This window comes from Lepisma saccharinum, chromosome 20 (genome assembly GCF_977018435.1).
Source record: "Lepisma saccharinum chromosome 20, izLepSacc3.1, whole genome shotgun sequence".
Lineage (NCBI taxonomy): Eukaryota > Metazoa > Arthropoda > Insecta > Zygentoma > Lepismatidae > Lepisma > Lepisma saccharinum.
This window is the reverse complement of record NC_139248.1, coordinates 20874128-20895931: the sequence shown is the minus strand read 5'-3', so window position 1 is coordinate 20895931 and position 21804 is coordinate 20874128. Positions and strand designations below refer to the sequence as shown.

The window sequence follows — 21804 nt, the reverse complement described above, 5'->3', positions numbered from 1 at the left end:
TATGCCAGGTTTGAGCAACTTGCTTGCTCTTGTGCAAGCTACCAGGCGTTCCATACAGTGGGAGCTCTCCACCTGCACGCTGCATCCCAAGGCCAGTAAGCAGCAGAGTAGTTCTTTTTGAGGGGGGTGCTTGAGTTGGGAGATAGAACAAGAAGTTCGCCACTGCACGTACGCGACCGACGAAGCCTCCTGCATTCTTTCCGCCCCTGTAACAACGCTACAGTACCGCTACTCGCTGTGTTGTTGGATAAATTTTCGGGTGAGCCGTGATTACTCGACTAACTAATGTTTGAACCTTTGTATGGAGTCCACTTTACGCACAGATAGGCTAATTGGGTCTGGACCTACAATTTAAAGTTGTATCCCGACCACTGCGCATTACGAATCGAACCTAGCATAAACTAATCATTAATTGGTTAGTTTACTGTACTTCGCTATCTCCCACTTCTGCCTAATCGCGAAGGATGAGTGATGATATGATGAAATTGATTGACACTCACAAAAATGTTCAGACCGAGATTCGAACTCGGGACCCTTCCGTCATAGCCCGCCGCGTTAACCACTCCGCCAACATCGTGGTTCGGCGGTATTCGAGAAAGACATTCAGCATAGGAAAGGAAGTGTTTGGAGGAACTCCCTACGTCCCTAAAAACGTGCAAGGTACTAAATAAAAAAAATGAGTATGCTTTTTTATTCCTTGTTATGTAATGACTTACTTCAACTGGTTACATAACATAAGCATTTTTGTTATTTAGCGTCACGTTTTGCCCCTTTTTGCTATTCGCAGAGAAAAAGAACTGTTTGTAGCCTTTCTGGATTTAAAGGCAGCCATTGATACAGTTAAACAAGGAGAGCCTCAGCCCCTTACTATTTATAATACTAATGGATCAAATACATAAACAAAGTAGAAGAAGAACTCGAAAATGTAAGGTTGGAAATAGGAAACGGAAACCAGTTTATGTACAATCACTTCTGTATGCTGATGACATAGCATTAATAACATCAACAAAACAGGAACTACAAAATACAGTAATAGAATGGGCCAGCTCAATACAAGATAGAGAAATGATAGTGAACGCAAAGAAGAGTAAAGTAATGCATATATCAAAGCATGGAAATGAAGAGAGATTGGAAATAAAATGGCATGGAGAACAGCTAGAACAAGTGAATAGATATGAATATTTGGGAACAATAATAACAGCCGATGGAAAAGTAGAAGAAGAAATAAATAGCAGGGTTCAAAAAACAAATAAAATAATAATAAACTAATAAGTAATACAATAGTAGGAGAAAAGGAGGTACAAGAAAATACTAAATTAAGGATTTACAAAACCATAATTATACCAACAATGCTCTATGGCATAGAAAGCTTAACGCTCCAAAATAAGCACAAAAGTAGATTAACTGCAACAGAGATGAAACACCTCAGAAGAGTTGTAGGAAAAACCAGACGAGTTCGAATCAGGAACACTAAAATTAGGGAACAGCTACAAGTAGAATGAATTTAAGAGGTAATAGAGAGAAGAACAATGGGCTGGTATGGCCATGTCATTAGAATGGGAGAAGAAATAAAACCGAAACAAGTAATGGAAGCGAGACAGAAGGAAGTAGAGGAAGAGGAAGACCTTGGATAGAATGGGAGCAATACCTGTCAGAGATGGTTACTAAAAGAGGAAAGGCAATAATGGAAGTTAAGAGAATGGCACAAGATAGGAAGAGTTTTAGCAGATGGCTGAAGGACCCCGACGCCTAACAGCACGAAGGGGAAGAAGAAGTAAGTAAGTAAGTTGCTATTCGCGAAGATAAGGTTGAGTGATGACATGATGAAAATAATGAAGACACACTTACAAAGAACGCCCAGGTTGGGATTCGAACCGGCAACTCCTCATTCAATACCCATCTATGTTAACTAAGAGAAGCAAGGCCATCAATTTATTACTCCTACAGACAGGCCCGTAGCCAGGATTCTATTTTGGGGGGGGGGTCATCCCTTATCAGCAGAGACGTCACCAGAAATATTAGTAGAGATGGCAGGCCATTAATAAAACTTGATTAGTAGAAATAATAATGACAATAATAATTATTATTACCACTGTTATAATTATCAATTAACAATAATAACTATTATACATTATTAAAAAGAAATCAATTTTAATCCAAATTTATTGTTATTATTATAATTATGTTTCTACAGTTAATGTACTGAAATTTACACATTCCTTTGGAAAAAGACTTAGGGGCAAATTCAGCTGGTTGCTCTATTATACACTACATTTTTTTCGCTCTAATGTTTATTCTTGCTAAGGACGTAAAAATAATTACCACTATTCACTATTTAAATTAGATATTATTAGGATTTCGGGAGGGCTTCTGACTACGTGCCTGCTTAGAGATGATTCTAAACGAAAATTGGAAAATATCGCCAACTTTCGATTCAACAAAACATTACCTCCTTGTCTCTCTCTGCTGCTTGTATTTTGAATGGTATTTGATTGCTGCCCTACATACACCGCGCGCACACACACACACACACACACACACACACACAAAAGGCTCTAAAATGATTGTCCCAGAGGTAAATCAGGACAGACGAAAATATGATAAAAACATCCCCCTTGGCGTATATTTTTCGAACACATGACGCGAAACCCGCGGTGTACAGGTGGTTTTGAAGAGGGGGGGGGGAGGGATGGATTGGCATTACCCGCCGTCAAACAATAGGATGATGTGAAAAATTGGTTTGTCATTCGGTTCCAAATGGAATCTCCGTCGGCGCAATTGATATCAGATAATGGTCGCTTGAAGGTAAAGCTTTTTCTGTCGCTACCAAAACAAGGCTGGATTCCACTATCGCTCGATTGTCCACTGGTCTTCTCCCGATCACATTCCATGCGCTAATTGAATCATAATTGTAAATTTGAAATTGTCGAAACTGTTTCTTCCTCTCTCTCTCTCATTCTCTCTGTCTCTTCTCTTTCTCCCTCCCTATTTTATCTCTCTTCCTCTTTCATTCCTTTTCACTTCTCTATTTTTCATTTTCCTCTTTCTTTCTCTCTTATCTCTTTCTTTCCCCAATTCTTTCTTTTTCCCTAGTTCTATCTTTCTTTTCTTCCATTCCCTCTTTTTTCTTATTTATCTTTCCTTCTTTCTTCCTCACTCCCTATTTCTTTCTTTTTCAATCCCTCAATCTCTCCCTGTTTCTTTCTCTTATCCTTTTCTATCGCTATCTTTCTTTCCTCTTTCTGTCTCCGTCTTTCTTTCTCGCTCCCTACTTTTTCTCTTTCCATCTTTCTTTTTCACTCCCTCCTTCCCTCTCTTTCATCTTTTCCCATCGCTACCTTTCTTTCCTTCATTCTCATTCCCTCTTCATTTCTCTTCATTCCCTCTTCCCTTCTTTATTTCTGTCTCCCTCTTTCTCTCCTTCTTTGCCTCTATCTCTATCATTCTCACCTCTTTTCTCTCTCTCTATCCTCCTGTCTTTCTCTCTCCAGGGTCTAGGGTTGGTATTGAGACAATACTTGACAGTGTCTTGGTGTTGCCTCCAGTTCTAAATGAACTGTCTAGTCAGGGCCTCCCGAGATGCTGTAGTGGTAACGTCATTGCCTTGTAATCGAGGGATCCAGGGTTCGATACCCGGAGGATACCACATAGTGGTTCGGATTCCACTTTAAACTGTAGGTCCAGTCCCGATTATACTTTTTGTGCATAAAGTAGTATTAAAAAACGAACTCAAACAAACATGCAACTGTCTCGTTCTCGCCTTGACACGCAAGATTGATTGATTGAGTTGGTGTTTAAAGTCCACTTTATGCACAGTAAGGCTAATCGGGACGAGAACTACAGTTTAAAGTGGAATCCGAATTACTATGAGCCCCCACCGGGAATCGAACCCGGGACCCCTTGATTACAAGGCGACGACGCTACAACTGCGTCATCGGGAGGCCCTGACACGCAATATAGAAACATAAAATTAGTTCATAACACACGATGTTAAATAGTAACTTTAATAGATTGGACACATACCTATATAATGATGTCGAGCATTTATTACTGCTTCCTATTCGATCAAAACAGTCAAGGGGTCCCGGGTTCGATACCCGATGGAGCCACATAGTGGTTCGAATTCCACTTTAAACTATATAGGTTCAGTCCCGATTAGCCTTACTGTGCATAAAGTGGACTTAAAACGCCAAATCAATCAATCGAGCAAAACAGTAAACATATTATAAATTTATCAATATTAGACAATGCATATTCCACACATGCATGTTTTTTTCTGCTTTCGTTATAACATAACTTTAGTATGTTAAATAGGCACTCTCAGAACTATCATTTCTTTCTCACTGACAAACTACGTCAGTTTCCGAACACGAGAAGCCAAATTGACTCGCCTGTTATGTATCCACCTTGAAACTATATTATTCAATATCATTTCGCATACATTCTACTGCTTTTCTCTGACGAACACGATTAGAAGCACCAAACTGTCATACTAAACCTGACCTTAGCATTATACATTTTCTGCTTAATCTGCTGACAATTCAGTTTTGACAACCGGAAGAACCAATGCAAAAAAACGTGGGAAACTGTCGACTTGTGCATTCCACGATTTTCCAATTCAGATAAGTTAAAATCCGTACAGTGTGCAAGGGCAATCAGTGTGTCCAGATCCCGCATGAACGTCTGGTAACACTGCCGAAAGAGTGTGCGATGACGTAACAGTGGGTTGCACGGAAGTCAAGGCTCCTTGCACTCCATGTATGACGAGACTCATCAAGACCGGAAGTTGGGCGCTGGGAGCAAACAGAAGGCCCGTTGTGGAAGCAGAAGCAGCTTCGCATCGTGACACTGCTTTCGTGCGTGCTCTATGAGTGCCTCGACGTTGTGTGGCTAGTGCTTTCGCGTTGGAGACATGCTGTTGTTCGTAGAATTTGTCCACTACTGGGGCACCGTGTGTATGCTTGGTGTGGATTCCTAACAGCATGAAGATACAGGTATGTTCAGTGCACGTGCTCCAATAATACATGTACACAAAGCTATTTATATAGATTTGATTTGTTTTGACTTTCATACTTAGCGTCGCTCTTCTTCCACTTTTGACTAATCGCGATGATGAAGAAGGATGAGCGTTAATACGATGAAATTCATGAAGATACATAGACCCATGTGCAGGCAGGAATTCGAACTCAAACTCCTGGCGTTGTAACGGGAGGGGTTTAACATTCAGCAGCCCAAGAATAGTAAAATTTTAATAGTTATAGACCGTTAATAATACTAGCAATAACTATCGTTTGATATTAATGCTTAAAATTGTAAAATTGTTACTTATTATCATCATAATTAAACTGTTTAAAATTCATCAGTAATTTAATTAACTCATTGCATAGATCAGTGTACACGTATTAACAACAACATTATACTTCATTATGTTTATTGTAGTAGTGAATTCATATTTATATTATCAACTTTTGAAAACTGATCAAGCTATGTGTGAATTTTTACTTTGTGAACCTTATTATTGATATGTACAGTATATGGTACCCATAACTAATTCCGGCCGATCTCTGTTGCGGAGTGGTTATCACAATGCACTACGATGCGACGGGTCCCTTATTCATATCCCAGCCTAAGCATGACCGTTCTTTGCGAGTCCCCCTTCATCAATTTCATCATATCACTCATCCTCATCTCCGCGATTAGCCAATAGTGGCAGAAAAGCGAGGTAAAATAAACAAATCAACCAACCACAATGAACAGTGAAACATGCTTAGCTTATGAAGAAAATAACATTATTGTAATTGAATAATATATGAACATCCACTATAAATAAAACAAAATATATATTTTTTTAAAATCTTCCAAGTAATATAATGAAATCATTAATTGTTGATTTGTTTATGTAATTAACGCAAAATGTTTACTAAATCAATTGGAGAGTTTTGAGTCCCTTAAACGCTCTCCTTATACACAGCCATGTATGTACAGTCAACGGCAATGATAATCACTATTTTCATTACTCTTTATTCAACACCTTGTGTTGTTTTAAGAATGAATTTCTGTTAGATGTTGTCCTCTGCCTATTGGCCTTTTTACTTCAATTTATGATCATCATATTGTTGAAAACGGACTGAATGAAAATTGTGGTGGAAAATTTGCCTACTGTTTCTTTTGCCGTTGGGTGTACAACCAACGGCAGATATAATGATTGGCAAATCGTCCATCACCATGTTAAATTTATTCTGTTTTCTGAAATGTGCACTTCAATTTGGCGCAACCACAAATTTTTGTCTCCCCCCACCCCGACAAGTACCAGCATACACGTGCCAACAATTATTATTATTATTATTATTATTATTATTAGTAGTAGTAGTAGTAGTAGTAGTAGTAGTAGTAGTATTAGTAGTAGTAGTAGTAGTAGTAGTAGTGGTAGAATCAAAGACGTTATTATCCTCGTAAGTCACGCAAAAAGGGGGTTGAATTGATTTGTTGTTTTTAAGTCCACTTTATGCACAGTAAGGCTAATTAAGACTGGACCTACAGTTTAAAGTGGGATCCGAACCACTTGTGCCTCCACCGGGTATCGAACCCGGGACCCCTTGATTACAAGGCGACGACGCTACCACTCCACCATCGGGGAGGCCTAAAAAGGGGGTTGAAGTCGGTGCTAAAGCATTTGTGTTGGAAGAAAGGATTTGAAATTATTTTTTTTCAGCACGTTCGCATTAGCTAATAATGGAAAAGAAGCACACAAACTGTGCTTTTGAAAGACAGAAAACGCATGATAAATGCATTCCGAATAAAATTCATTTTGTACATAATTATGACATGTATAACATTCATGTACAACATACGTTTTACACATATGCAACATGGAGCGACGTAAGATAAGGAAATAAATATGCAACATGTACATATTCAAAATTTCTTTAATACATATATACATACATAATCAATTCATCCATCTCATAACAAGCCAACAGCAAAAATGACATAAATAGTCTGTGAAATGTGCGCCCTCTCATTCCTCAAAACAATTGTTATTGCATTTAAGATCAAACTGTTTAGTAGCAACAGACTGAAGTACACATTTGGTCTTACTTCTCTGTCAGGTATTTTACAATACATTCCAGAAAATAATAATATTGCGAGCCAAGGCGAGAAAAAAAAATTGGATCCAATTTTTTTGCAAATTGAAAACAATATCGATATAATAGGGTGCAAATAATTTCAAGCGTCGTTATGGTCAACATTTTTTTCATTTAGAGGCTGGTTGGTCGGTTGCAGAATGGTATCCTTCACAAGGTCTGCCGGGAACGTATATTCTAGGTTAGCTAGAATAAAATTCAGGAGAAAAATCGACCAGAAATTGTAAATATTATTATTTATATCAGTGAGATAATGATGCTGATTCTGGAGTTGGTAACCTGATTTCCTATGAGTTGGCAACTTGATTTCCTATGAGTTGGTAACCTGATTTCCTATTGGTTGGCAACCTGATTTCTTATGAGTTGGCAACCTGATTTCCTATGAGTTCAATTCCAATTTCTTTGAAGGGGATAAGAATAATTTAATTCTACCGGGGATAACATTTCTTGTGGTCGGGAAATGCCCGGCACCTCCTCCTCATTAATTCGCACACTGGTGATGGACAATTTGCTGACTGTTATCTGTACGGCTGAATGTACGATACTAGTTTTAAATCGATTATCCTATACTTACGGGCTTATGAGGAGCATGGACATTCACAAACAAAACACTGACGCTCAAACCAGGACTAGAACCTGTAATTTCTTGCTTACTGACAAAGTATGTCGGTTTCCAAAGCCACGAAAAGCCTAATTGACTTGCCTGTCATGCATCCATCTTAAATTGAGATTAACTTGACACCGCTCAATCAGCGGCGAGATTTGGATTCGATTTCTGAACGTGACCGGCTAAGTTGGCCGGGAGATGTCGATAGTGATGCTATAAAATTTATCTTGATCTGAAGCAATGTTATGGATAATTTTGATCGTAGCTTCATCATATTTTTATGAATCAACAATTCAATCAGCATGAAGATGTGTAGCACAACAAACATATACAAAATCCGTATTTATGCGCAACGTTGGATACCATTGCTCGAAACTATTTAAACAACTATACAAAATGAAATGAGCATAAGCAATATTCTGCGCGACGCTAAAAAATACGTTGTAGTGACGATCATAAAATTGTAAATGTAATTTGTGTTCCAGACATTTTGTTTCGACAACATGCCAACCGCCGTACATACACTAGCGCTATGTTTTCGAATCAATTCATACAGAAATTACTTTTTCCAAATTGTTGTTAATGTTCCATTCTCCCATTCTATTTTAGGCAATAATTATTATTTAATTACTGTACTGCATTACTACAGTACAATTAATAATAATAATAATAATAATAATAATAATAATAATAATAATAATTTATACATTCAGAATCAGTGACAGACAATATACTTTCTAAATTATTATGATAGCAAGCCGTCGCCTTTGTCGGAGTGGTTAGCATAGCGCACTACGATACCATAGGTCCCGGGTTCGAATCGCGGCCCTGGCATGGGTGTTTGTGGATGTCCCTTCATCAATTTCATTGTGTCATCACTCATCCTCATATTCGCGATTAGCCAAAGTGGCAGAAAAGCGAAGTAAAATAAACCAAATCAAATTATGAAAGCAAGTAGCGTGGCCAATGGAGTTCGTAGGGCCAAGCCCCCTCATTTGGTCCACTTTTCTAAAAAAAAGAAAGCATAACACTTTCCGTACGCTCACAATCATCCTTTGTATAATTCCTGGAATAACTTATAATTCAGTAGAAACAAAAACCCTTTCAATCATTTTTGAAACAAAGATTTGCAGATTAAATACAGGAAGTGTAACCGCTTCTTGAAGCAGATTATTAACAATGATGGTAAAAAAAAAAAAAGGTAAAGTGTTCCCCTGTGCATAGCACCACGCCATGAAGGCGTATAGGGGGTGTGGGGGTAACGCCCCACACTTTCTTGATCCGGTCGTGAGTGGGGGTGATGTGATCAGCATCACGCCCCTGACCGCCTTTACCCCCCAGGGTTTCCCCCAGGTACCCATGTTATTCGACGCTGGGTGGGCGCCGGGGCCGCTTCCACCGTTAGAAAAGTTCCCGGATTTGAACCGGCCGGGGATCGAACCCGGGACCTTTAGCATGGTAGTCAGACGCGTTACCGACTGAGCCACCGCGGCCACCTTATTAACAATGATGATATTTGGAAATAATTATCGAATGCTCGTTATTTAATAATCTATTATATTGTGTTATGATAGCACAATTATTATTGTTAATGATAATGATTTCAACAATCAAATCCAGGACAGAATATTTCGATTGTTTGGCCAAAGATTTGATATTGTTACTTCTAGGCCAGCTACTCCGTCTTCTTCAACTAACTCTCTCTCTCTCTCTCTCTCATATTTAACTTTCACTGTAAAGTTCCAATTTTCGTCTAATTAACGCCGTTCCTTTGTAATAACGGATATTTGATTCGATAACTTACCAGCGCTGGATTGGGTAGATCAAATGCACTCCCACACCCGAAGGTCATGGAAATTCCGTGTCAAAGAGAACAAATTTCTCTACAAATTGGTGATTTTTGTTTTCCCTTTTTCTACCCTCTACGCGTCCAAAGGGAGGCAGCTGATGTATAGCAATTCGTTGACGGACAGATGAGCACAGTCAGACTCCTTCCTGCTCGCATATGCTAAATATAGAAAACAAAATGATCATCTATAGTGTATATGAGGTGCATTTTAGCCTCACACGTATTGCAACTGCACATTACGCCTTTTAATAAACAGTGGCGCCAGGAATGTTTTTGATTTGGGGCTTACAAAATTCAACCTGCACTTATATGTGTATATTATATAGGATATACAGGGTGTGCCACAAGTCGCGATCGAATATTGATGTAGTGTTAGTGTTGTTAAAGAAAATGCGGTAATCAATGAAGAAACTGAAAAAGATACATTAGTGAGTGAAGTAGGATAATTTTTTAGTTTATTTTCACTTCGCTTTTACGCCACTTTTTGGCTAATCGCCAAGATGAGGATGAGTGATGATATGATGAAATTGATGAAGGGACGCTCCCAAAGAACACCCATTCCGAGGCTGGGATTCGAACCTGGGACCCCTGGTGTCGTAGCGCGCTGTGCTAACCACTCTGCCACCAAGGTCGGCTGAAATCGGCCAAGAATACCTGTAAGGTTAATGCCAGTAGAGCTCTCAATGGTCGAACCTTTATGCGTGTTGACCATTATTCTCACTGCACAGTGCACAGCATGATGCACCAACATGCTAACAACGACAAAGGCGACAGCGCTAACCATCCGACAAACTCGCGAACTAAAGTGCACAGTCATTTCTTTTCTCCTGTCGCTTCCCCTTCCCTCGTGTCTCCTGAAAGTGCTGCACAATTTGGCAACGCAGGAGCGCGGGAACAATGCAAGCAGCTGATTGCATTGTCCACGCACCTTCCGCTCACTTGTGGTTGAATATTCGACTACGACCTCACAGGGACATCCATTCTTGGCCAAGCTCTATTTGCAATATCTTTAACACAAAGGAAAATTAATTTTTCATTCTCAATTTCACTAGTTTGTGACATGTCGACAAACCACTTTAGACTGGCTGCCTCCTTCCATGACCAGACAAGCCAATTGAGTTAATTGATGTTGTCTTGAACCAATATTTAGCAATCAAAATTATCTTTATAGCTTTATGGCTCTAGTTACCGAGATACCGATAGATGACAGGAGTGGGCGCTACATAAAGGTCCGTTTTCAGCTTTTCTGATTATCAACTCAACATTTGTTGTTCTCGTTGTGTACGTGAGTTTGTGTACTAAAAACGGCATGTGGAGAAATGTCATGGGCGAGATCTGTTAGCTGTAAGGACGCATTCATGTGTTAGAGGTGTAACTGGGACAGAATTTATGTGTTACGAATGTAGTAGGAACATAATTTATATATTACGAGTGTAGTTGGGACGAGTGTAGTTAATTTATGTATTAAGAATGCAGTTGGAACAAAATTTATGTATTACGATTGTAGTTTGGGCGGAATTTATGTATTACGAATGTAGTTCGGACAGAATTTATGTATTACGATTGTAATTTGGACGAAATTTCTGTATTACGAATGTAGTTGAGACAGAATTTATTTATTACGAATGTAGTTCGGACAGAGTTTATGTATTAAGAATGCATTTGCGACAGAATTTATGTATTACGAATTACGATGGTAGTTGGGACATAATTTATGTATTACGAATTACGATTGTAGTTGGCACATAATTTATGTATTACGATTGTAGTTGGGACATAATTTATCTATTAAGAATGGAGTTGGGACAGAATTTATGTATTAAGAATGGAGTTGGGACAGAATTTATGTATTACGATTGTAATTTGGACGGAATTTCTGTATTACGAATGTAGTTGAGACAGAATTTCTATATTACGAATGTAGTTGGGAACGAATTTCTGTAACGAATGCAGTTGGGACAGAATTTATGTATTATGAATGCAGTTGGGACAGAATTTATGTGTTACGAATGTAGTTGGAACAAAATTTATGTGTTACGAATGTAGTTGGAACGGAATTTATGTGTTACGAATATAGTTGGGACAGAATTTATGTGTTACGAATATAGTTGGAACAGAATTAATTAAACCAGCACCCACTTACTTCTACTCCCTTCCTTTCTGTAGCTTCTCTTTTTTTCTCGCTCTTCATCTTTTCTCAACCTCTCTCGAAGAGGGGGAGAGAGGGTGGAGGAAGGGAGAAAGAAATGAAGGAATGAGAGAAGTATAAAGAAGGGATGCAGAGAAAAAACATCTCTTCCCCTCTCTCTGTCTCTGTCTAATTCTCTCTCTCTCTCTGTCCTGATTCAATTCTCTTCTGCTTTCTCCTCTCTTCACCGCCCTATTTCTGCTTTCTCCTCTCTTCACCGCCCTATTCTAAACGGCAGGCCATCTGACAACCCCATGGGAGTCCCTGCACAAGCGGCTTATGCCTAAACAGAGGTTTATCAATACTTTTTTATACCTGGGGAGTATCAGAAATTTTGGGGAGAGAGGGGGGGGGGTGGTATGTGTGGATAAATCCCTGAACCTCACCCACTCTTCCATCGATGTGTATTTTGACAACGCTCGACGGTTACAGCAGCTGATCTCATAATCTACACTATGACCGAGATTGAGAATGTGTGAAACCATGGTGTGAAATCCTGGGGGGAGGGGACAGGAGGATTTCCGCCACCAACAACTTTATCCTAAACACTACCAAAAATTTCCCGCGGGAGAGTTTTTGTTGCAACAACAAAAGATAAGCATTTTCTCTTGACTTTAATTACACTTTAATAAGGGTAATATGGAAAACTCACGGAAAAGAACGAAGGACAATGTCTAATTCTGTGTGTGTGTCAGTTGCTCGATTCATTGATGTGGATATTTTACTTCGCTTCGCTTCCACTTTTGGCTAATCGCGAAGATGAGGATGAAATTGATGAAGGAACACTCGCACAGAACATCCATGCCCAGGCCGGGAATCGAACCCGGGACCTCTGGCGTCGTAGCGCTCTGTGCTGACCACTCCGCCTCGGAGGCCGATGTGCGCTTGTGAGTGTTGGATGCTTTCTCTCTTGATTTATAACAAGAGATCAATAACCATATATGCAGAGGCGCAACCACGAATTTTTGTCTTCAATTTCACATTAGCTAATAATGGAACAGAAGCACACAAACTGTATTTTTGAAACACAAAATGACGAATACAATTCCTCTTGTACATATGACATGTATAACTTTCATGTTGAACATAAGTTTTGCACATAAATGCAACATGGAGCGACGTAAAATAAGAAAATACATATGCAACATGTTAACACAAAACTGTGCAAATATTCAATGTTTATTTAATACATATAAAACCCACAGCGCTACAGCCCTTGGAGGGCCTTGGCTTACCTACCGACTGCTGGTCTCCCTCCCACACTGTTCCTCCGTCACCTGTTCTAGCGTGGAGATCTTAGACCAGTGTTGGGGTGACGGGTGGTCAGCCCAACGAACCCCCAGCCGTTGTTTGTAGGTCTTCTTGACCGGGTTACGCTCACTCACTCGGAGCTTCCTAATTTCCTCACGATGATGGGTTGCCACCGGCCCTATACGTAGGCCGAATAAATTCCGACCAGAGCCGGATTCGAACCTACGCCGTCCCGCAGCGAACGATCTCAAGACGAGTGAACGCCTTAACCCGCTCGGCTACGGAGGAGGACCTTTAATACATATATATTATTTAAATACATTACATAATCAGTTCATCCACCTCATAACAAACGAACAGCAAAAATGCTATAAATTGTCTCTCACATGTGTGTGCTCCTTTTCCTCAAAACGATTGTTCATACATTTAAAACAAAACTGTTTGGCAACAGTCTGAACCTACTTATTACTTCACTCTCTAGTAACTTACAATGCATTATAGAAAAGAAGCACACTGCGAGCGAAACGAGCAAGACATTTTTCAGATCCAATTTTTGCAAACCTAAAACAATATTGATTTAATATGGCGCAAATAATTTCACGGGGCGCCATGGAATTCTCTCTTTTACAACTTTTTTCATTTAGATCGTTCGGTACCCAGGTCCGAGTCCCGCCGCCCCCCACCTATGGCTCTGACGTTGACGAGACTGTAAGAAAAGCAGACAATGTGAGCGAAACAAGGAAGTAAATTTTACAAAATGTATTTTTATTTGTAATATAAAATTTGAAATCGAGGTGTGCGAATATTCCCTGTGTGCCCCCCGTGAAGGTGCACTTGGCCGTCAATATTTGCCCCCTTGCACCCAGAACTGTTTTTTTTCCCTTTTGGTTACGCCACTGCATATATGCACAATAAAAGTAAACAGTGGCGGCGATTAAGTTCCTAAACTGGGGGGGGGGGCAAGGTCAGTTTACTTTTCCTTGGTAGATAAGGTTTAGCCCCCCTCGCCCCCTCTAATCGACGCCATTGAAAGTAAAACAAAACTGCCTGAGAAATGTAAGAATGAAATCTAGTTGATTTATATTAATAGAAAGCAAAAACTTATACATAATACAACTATTTCGTAATTTGTTGACATCTTTAACCAGCTAGTGAAGGAATTTTCTACCTATGTACTTTATAACTAAGATACATAAAAGCAAATTCACAAGTACGAATTTTCGCCTAGATATGGATATTATTTGTAAGAGTCCCATCATCATTCATCCTCATGGTCGCGATTAGCCAAAAGTGCCAGAAAAGCAATATAAAATAATCTAATTCAATCAATCAACATACGTATTTAATAATTTTTATATTTAATAGCAATAAATATTTGTATCATATAATTCAATAGATATATATTTGTGTGTGTGGATAAAATCTCTCCCCCCAAAAAATCCTCAATGATTTTGCATCCTATGTGAAGCCTTGTCCCGACAACACTTGCCTGTCTTCATCGTGCTAACCACGCAATGCAGAGAGAGACAGAGAGAGAGAGAGAGAGAGAGAGAGAGAGAGAGAGAGTGAGAGTGCTGGGGATGTTAGCAAAGATTTCCCATCACGCAACATTCTTTTATGTTCATCATAACGCTGGCGTGAAAACATCCGCTTTGAAATCTACTCTCGCCCTCGCTCCTCTAGTTCTCGGAAATGAGTACAGATGGCGCGCACGTGTATGCAACTCGTTCTTACAAACATACAGCGGTCAGAAGGGCATGTGAACGGAATCTTGTTTCTCTTCCGAGCGGCAAATTCACATCTGCATTCTGAACCACGTCCGAGGTACAATCGTGCAAAATGCCGACACTTGCATTCGTGTTTGCTCCACGCTTGCGCTGCTCATTATTTGTCCTGGACTGACGTAAAGCAAGGCTTTGGGTAATTGTATTAAATGGTCACTGTTGTTCTGCAGAACTTACGTCGTTTTCACGTTCAGAAGACACAATGGGCTCTTATGGGCAATGCTTTTCTTATGGGAAATACGAGCGCGCTGTTGTCAAATTTCTGGATTTACAAATTTAGCTTAAGTAAAATCGGTACCTGCAGTTTTGCAGGAAATTTTGTAGAGAATACGATGGTGAACACAAAAAACTGGTAACTTGCTTACATAATTTTAGATAAATTAAAAACGCAAATTTTCTGTGAAAACACAATTTTTACATTGTTTTCTTTCCTAACGTTGAAACATGCCGTAAAATTGAAGTTTTCATTATGAAAAAAATTGACACTGTTTTTTAATTGTCATAGGTGACGGTGATACTCAGAATTTATCAATACTTTAAAGCATATTTGCATTAAAAAATATTCAAATAAAGTATGTGGAGATTTTTTATATTCGTGCAGTAGAAAATGTCGTCGCTGGCCATTTTTTGTTCTGTAATTCCAAGTATTCCAGCGACAAAGTTGTGGAGAAAATAATGAAATTATTTTTTATAACCACTCAAAGGTTCCCAGAAATATTACTTCCATGCATTTGGAGTTTCTTTTTAACCCGAACCGCGCGCGAAGTAAGGAGACGTTGTCTGGCCATCTTGAGCTGACTCACCGCAGCATTCCGGCTAATCACCACCAAGTTTTCGAGTTATTTTATTTCCATTCAGTAAAAATATGAACTTCATGCTGTTTGTTATAATAGAATTGAAATTACTTAAATTTAATAATTGACAATTATTTCCAATGCTGCTGTTGTGATCAACATTCGTGCTGTCGCAAATACACGTTGTTTTCGTTTACATTACTGTCGACATTAATACTGAAATGAAGATCACCTTTCAGTTTCCAACGTACACATAAATTCATAGACACCATATTAACCCTTGAAAGGCTTTCCAACACGTAACAAAATATGGGGCTTCAAGATAGAAATATGACATGCCTTTCTTGAGTCATTCACGTCTTATCAGTTCACGTGGGCCATAACTCATTTGTTTGTTTGGGTTGCAACTTAATCTAACCCATGTGCCAGGTTCCCCTTACTTGAGTGAGAGATCTGCTTTGGTCTGTTTAGACTTTTTCCCTCTCCCGAAAAAGTGTTTTCATTTGTGTGACCTCTCAGTGATTTTTACTTTTTAAAGTGATTTCTGAAGTGTCATATTCGTGCATTACACTCGCGTGTGTAGTGATCGCAATGGATCATAGTAAAAAGGGTAACTGTAACGTTCACAGTATAATATTAATATTATTAATTACATATAATTATCATTATATATACAAAATACGTAACACCTTCATTGTGAAGGAAGGTCATCATTTCCCGGCGACATGAGCTAGCGCTGTATTGGCAACACTGTGCGGTTTCTCCATAAGCGCCGTTGTGTCTTCTGAACGTGAAAACGACTCTAGTAGAGGAACATGCCACTCCACTCCATCTCACCCTCCCCCCGTTCCCAAGAATGGAAGTTGTGCTGAGGACGACATCATTTTCAAGGGCTATCATGAGTCCTAGATTTATAAATACATTTGTATAACTTATTTACAAGCGTTTTCTAATGAAATGATTGACGCAGGTCCACAGAACTGACTCTAGCAGGGTGTGAAATCATTGAAAACTGGTCGGGGAAGGATCATTTACACACACACACACACACAGACAGACATATTCATGAATTACATGATATACCAGTGGCGTGGCGTGACTTTTTCAAAAGTGTTACCGGCTATCAGTACGACAATTATGCGTGCTAGACGTTATGACCCTTCCTCCCGGAAAAGAAAACATGTCTTCGAGCTAGATATATGTTCATTTCGTTCTTTTTTTGCAATCAGCACAGTGATTTAGCCACAAACACTCCTAGAAAGAACTACCACTCGTGAGACAGTTACCACGGAAATCCAATGAATAGTGGTAGACCCTTGTCAATTCTTCATCTGTCTGTTTCTTTGCAATGAGGTGCGAAGCGGAAGAAGAAGAACCACACTTTTCTCGGGTCAGTTTGACGTTTGTGTGGTGAGCTCTGAGCAGACGACAGAACTCCTCTCTTTTGTGAAAGGGAAGCCCAGCTGTACGTACTACTCAGATGCGTGGCGTGCATGTAGCCGCTGTTACCGCAGGTAACACCAAAATATAAAAAATTGAAGAACCCGTAGAGTAGATGTAGTCTTCATCTGTTTCCTAACTACTCCCACTCCCATGTTTCGCTAAATTCACTGAAATCTCATTTCTGACACCACTACTATTTCGTATATTTTACGTCCTTTGCTACCTTTAAGGCTTTCGCTTTATAGGATAATCGTGACGATGAGGATGCATGGTGAATTATTGAAATAAAATTATTATTTCTTTGTGTATGTAATTTTTAATTTTTATAATTATGTAAGTAAAATAATAACAACGAACATTGAAATAACCATTTCTTGCTGAGGATTCGAACCTGCGACACCTGACACTTCAGAGCGTGCTAAGATAACAATCGGGAAATTATGCTTGTAAGTATTGTTTTCACCCAAAAACAGTTCTACCACCTCAAAAACATTGCTTCAATCCGAAATTATTGCATTCCTGCGACAACGTATGTCAATCTCAATCAGTATTATCAACAATTATCACAAATTCCTGTAACCGAAATAATATTATATGTGTGAAATATAGAATTTTAGGTTGACATTTTTAGAAGGACAGCGGACCCCTTGACCATACCCATCCCTCTCCTCTCCTTCTCGCCCATGATGTCGAAGAAGAACAAAGAGGACTTTCATAATCGCTGATATTTAGTGTAAATACAAAATATCACTTGGTAGTTTGCTTTTGCCCCAGTGTGATTTGATTTTTTAAAATTTTGATTTGGCGATGTAAGTCCACTTCATGAACAGTAATGCTAATCGGGACAGTTTAAAGTTGGATCCGAACCACTTGTGCCTCCACCGGGTATCGAACCCGGAATCCCTTGATTATAAGGCGGCGACGCTACCACTGCGCCCTCGTTCCCCAGTGTGACTGGACACCTTCAGAGTAAGATAGACCCGATTAGGCGACTTAGCTCTTTTCTGTCAATTGAATATGGCAACACTGGTATGTTTCCGGTAAGGGTCACCGGCAACTGCGCCGGCTAAACAGGCATGCCAAAAACCCGCCTCCTCCTCCCGCGGTCAGTCTTTGCCGCAACGCGAAGTCTTCCTTGCGTGGGCTCAGGGCCCTTTCCTCATGTTGCCTGTGGAGGGTACCGGATCAGTCCTCCTCTTCGCTTTTGCCGGTGTCAGAAAAAATGTCAGTCTGCAATGTTTACTTTACGACAATATTACCAGTTTACGTACGTGTGTAATCGTGCGATAGAAGATATTTTGAAGCAATCTTTCGGTTCGTTATTTTGCAGAAAAAATCGAAATTGTGGCGAAAGGGAGGCCAAAGCCTATTTTGAACGATTTTAAAACCAAGTCGTCTGCTGGATATGACCGACATTTCAATGTTTCGTGGTATAACGACTATCCGTGGTTATGTGGATGTGTGCAGTTGTCGAAACTCTTTTGTTGGCCATGTACTCTATTTTCGGGTGAAAAAAAAACGTGTCGAATTCAGATGTGGATAACATGGACCATGACCATGACGCTCCCAAAAATTCAAATTCAAATGAAAAACTTATTTTTATGACAGCATCATAGAAGTTTTTTGATTTGATTTGATTGATTTTTCTTCGCTTGTGCCATTTTTGGCTAATTTGCGAAGATGGGGATGAGTGATGATATGATTAAATTGATGAATAGACATCACAAACGCCCATGCTCAAGCTAGGTTTCGAACCCGGGATCCCAGCATCATATAACTATTTTCAAAGTCGGATTGATCTGCTCTATAAGTAGCCTTCGATGTTTCTGTAAGTATCAAATTACGTATTATTGTGTCAACAACCAATGTTTGCGATTTCACTTTAGTCCTTATGTCAACATTTTTTTTCCTGATTAATAACTTTACCAAAATCTAGTATTGAATTGCATACGTACCAGATTAATATTATATTAACTACTTGGAAGACATTGGGGGGGGGGGGGGGCATGAGGTGGGGAGGCGCCCAAGTCTCCCTTAAATGTGAATGTCCTACTGATAACCGGTAACACTTTTAAAAATCCACGCCACGCCACTGGCACTACTGTTGACAACTTAGTTTTGGAGCAAGGTTTGTCCAAATCACGAACCACACCAGGGAACTATATTTTCGTCTATTACCTAACTGGTCTCAGTTGTCGTTCAATCCAGCCTTGGCTCTGCAGTCTACATCTAGTTGCTTCACAGAAATGGTATTCCTATTTTAGGCGCGATTTAGCTCTTTTCTGGCAATCCGATGTGACAATACTGGCTGATCCGGTAGGTCTGAACGGCAACAGGGCCCCTTAAGAGGCATATGAATAACTCCATAGCACACCATGTCCAAAGACCTTCCCGCTCTTTCCTTGCATTGGCGCCCTCTTCTCCCTTGTTGCCTCTTCAGGGTAGCGGAACGGCCTCCCTCTTCGCTTCTGTCGGCTGCAGAAAAAATGTCCTTGGCAATATCTACTCGACGGCAACGGTGTTCATTAACGGATTTAACAATGTTGTCATTTTATTGAAACAACCTTTTCAATTCTTTACATTTTGCTGTTACCTGCGGTAACACCGGCTACATGCACGCCACGCCTCTGTGATATACATATTTATTGTTATTACTAGGGCTAGGACTTTTATGACCTAAAAATCAGCAAAATATGTAAAATAAAATATGCTCTTTTGATCTAAAATTGTACAAAATATGCCCTATAATTTGAAAAATATGCCCTTATAACTTGATTGTTTCAAACATCAATATCTAAATGCTGAGATATTTTCACATTCCTACTATTTTTAGTTCACTTTATGGGCCCTGCGTTGCAATGCACAATGAATACTTTCTCTAAATTTTCAAATAAAAATCAAAAAGATTTTGCTGCTGTCAAAAAAAAAAAATACCTTCGAATAAACATGGAAGTAAGAACGAATCCACTTCGGAAATGACTGTATATTTCTTTAAAAGGCGAAAATATACTGAATATGACCGAAAATCCATCAAAATATGCTCTATCATGTAAAAATTGGCAAATATGCAAGAACATGCCTTTAAAAAGCGCCTTAATTTAATTAGTTTCTTCACAATATGAATTTCTATATGTTTAGGGAACATATAAACCTTACCAAAAAAAATATGCTAAGTCATGAATATCCCAGCTCTAGCTTATTATAAAAGTAACTTACTACATGATATATATATATATATATAGTGTAGAAAGAAGTTATGGTAAACTGATGAAGGTTTGGAAAATGCGTTCAATTACATTCGCACAAATCGCTCGTACTATCCATTGCATTTGGAATGTTACCTGAAGGCCCACGCACAATGTACGGCAAGGGGTCCTTGGCCCCTTGAGCTATGAATGTTTTTAATGTGAACCTATAAAACCAACGAAAATACATGACGATGTTTCAGATTTTGCAAGAATTTCTATCATGTCCCCTCTCCCTGTCATGTGGATTGAGAATAATAAACAGTGCTGCTTAAACTCTGAAATTAATCTAAATGCTTCTAAATTGTGATAGGATTTATTATAAATTACTTTTTTTTTTTTTTTCGGATAACTGCAATTTTAAGTTCAATTATGCATATATTTTTCGAGTTTTGAACTTGCGTTACTTATTATTCACTACACATTATTGTGTAGAATGGCTCAACAAACGAGATGGATTCAGCATAGAACTTGAAACGGTTTGAGAGAACTGTTTGTTTACCCCCAACCTTCTATCGATTTACTGCCGTAAAATCTTCTCAGGAACAAAATCGACAGGATAAAGAAATGATAGAGGATGGATCGTCGCATGGCTGTATAAAAAAAGCGTGTCGCTATGTATGAATACTCCCTTTTATTTGAAACATGTCCGCTGGTGAAGTATAAATAAGATTTGGACGTAATTTTATTTCAATTTCCTGAAAACCTATTCCTTTGTAGTCGATTTACCTCCCCCAGGGACTTGCGTTTGCAGATTATACTAGATTTGACCATTATGGCAAAAGCAGGATGCTAGGGAACAACGAAGATCTAACTGTATACCTTTAGTACCATTTTTATGGGATTGGCACCACTGATGTAGGAACCCCTCGATTCTTCCTCACTGGATGCTTTAAAACCGCAACCTTCCCCCTGCCCCTTTTCCACTCCTCACCCATCTGTTTGTAGTGATACCAGCGAGGTTCCTCAGGCGGGGCAGCAAAGCGTATGTGTCCATCGTCTTTGGTGCTGGGCTGGAACGAGCTGCACCAGTCAACTAACTCTTGACAGTAGCTAACCTAGTCAATTGTACGTACATTGCGCTCATAATTTTATAATGCGCATTGTTATGAAACTCCCAAAACGTAGAGAACTGGAAGCAAGTCTAAATGAACTGTAGGAAGTTCCTCACTTCCTACATGGAGGAATCGTCCTGATATACACAGTCCGTCCAGTGGGAAAGCTGACTAATGAGAAATGAAATACAAAAAGTTGTGGCCTGGTAGTTTGCAATAACGTTTATACCTCGTGAGTCAATACATGCACTGAAGCGGTTGTAGAACTTTGTGAAGCAGTCTTGGTACTCCTGTTTCGGAATAGCCTCCAAAATCGCGGTCGAAGCCTTTTGGATATCTGGAATCAGTGACGTGCAATGAGGAGTAGCTAGTCTAGCAGAGATAGATCAATCAATATCACATTTCGAATTATATTCAAATCACAATATTTATTGTCTTGTTAA

General features: G+C 39.3%; 1 protein-coding gene across 3 annotated transcripts in view; it reads left to right on the top strand.

Moving 5' to 3' along the window:
* CDase (neutral ceramidase) overlaps positions 1-21804 on the top strand; it is a 148897-nt gene that overhangs the window by 30806 nt on the left and 96287 nt on the right. Inside the window, exon 1 of one of the 3 annotated variants that reach the window (XM_083142154.1) lies at positions 4799-4994. The exons of the other annotated variants lie outside the window; for them this stretch is intronic. Within the exon in view, the coding sequence (XP_082998280.1) occupies positions 4983-4994 (12 nt within the window). The 5' untranslated portion in view covers positions 4799-4982. Of the gene's footprint in view, positions 1-4798; positions 4995-21804 lie in introns of those variants that run through there. 3 annotated transcript variants of the gene reach the window in all.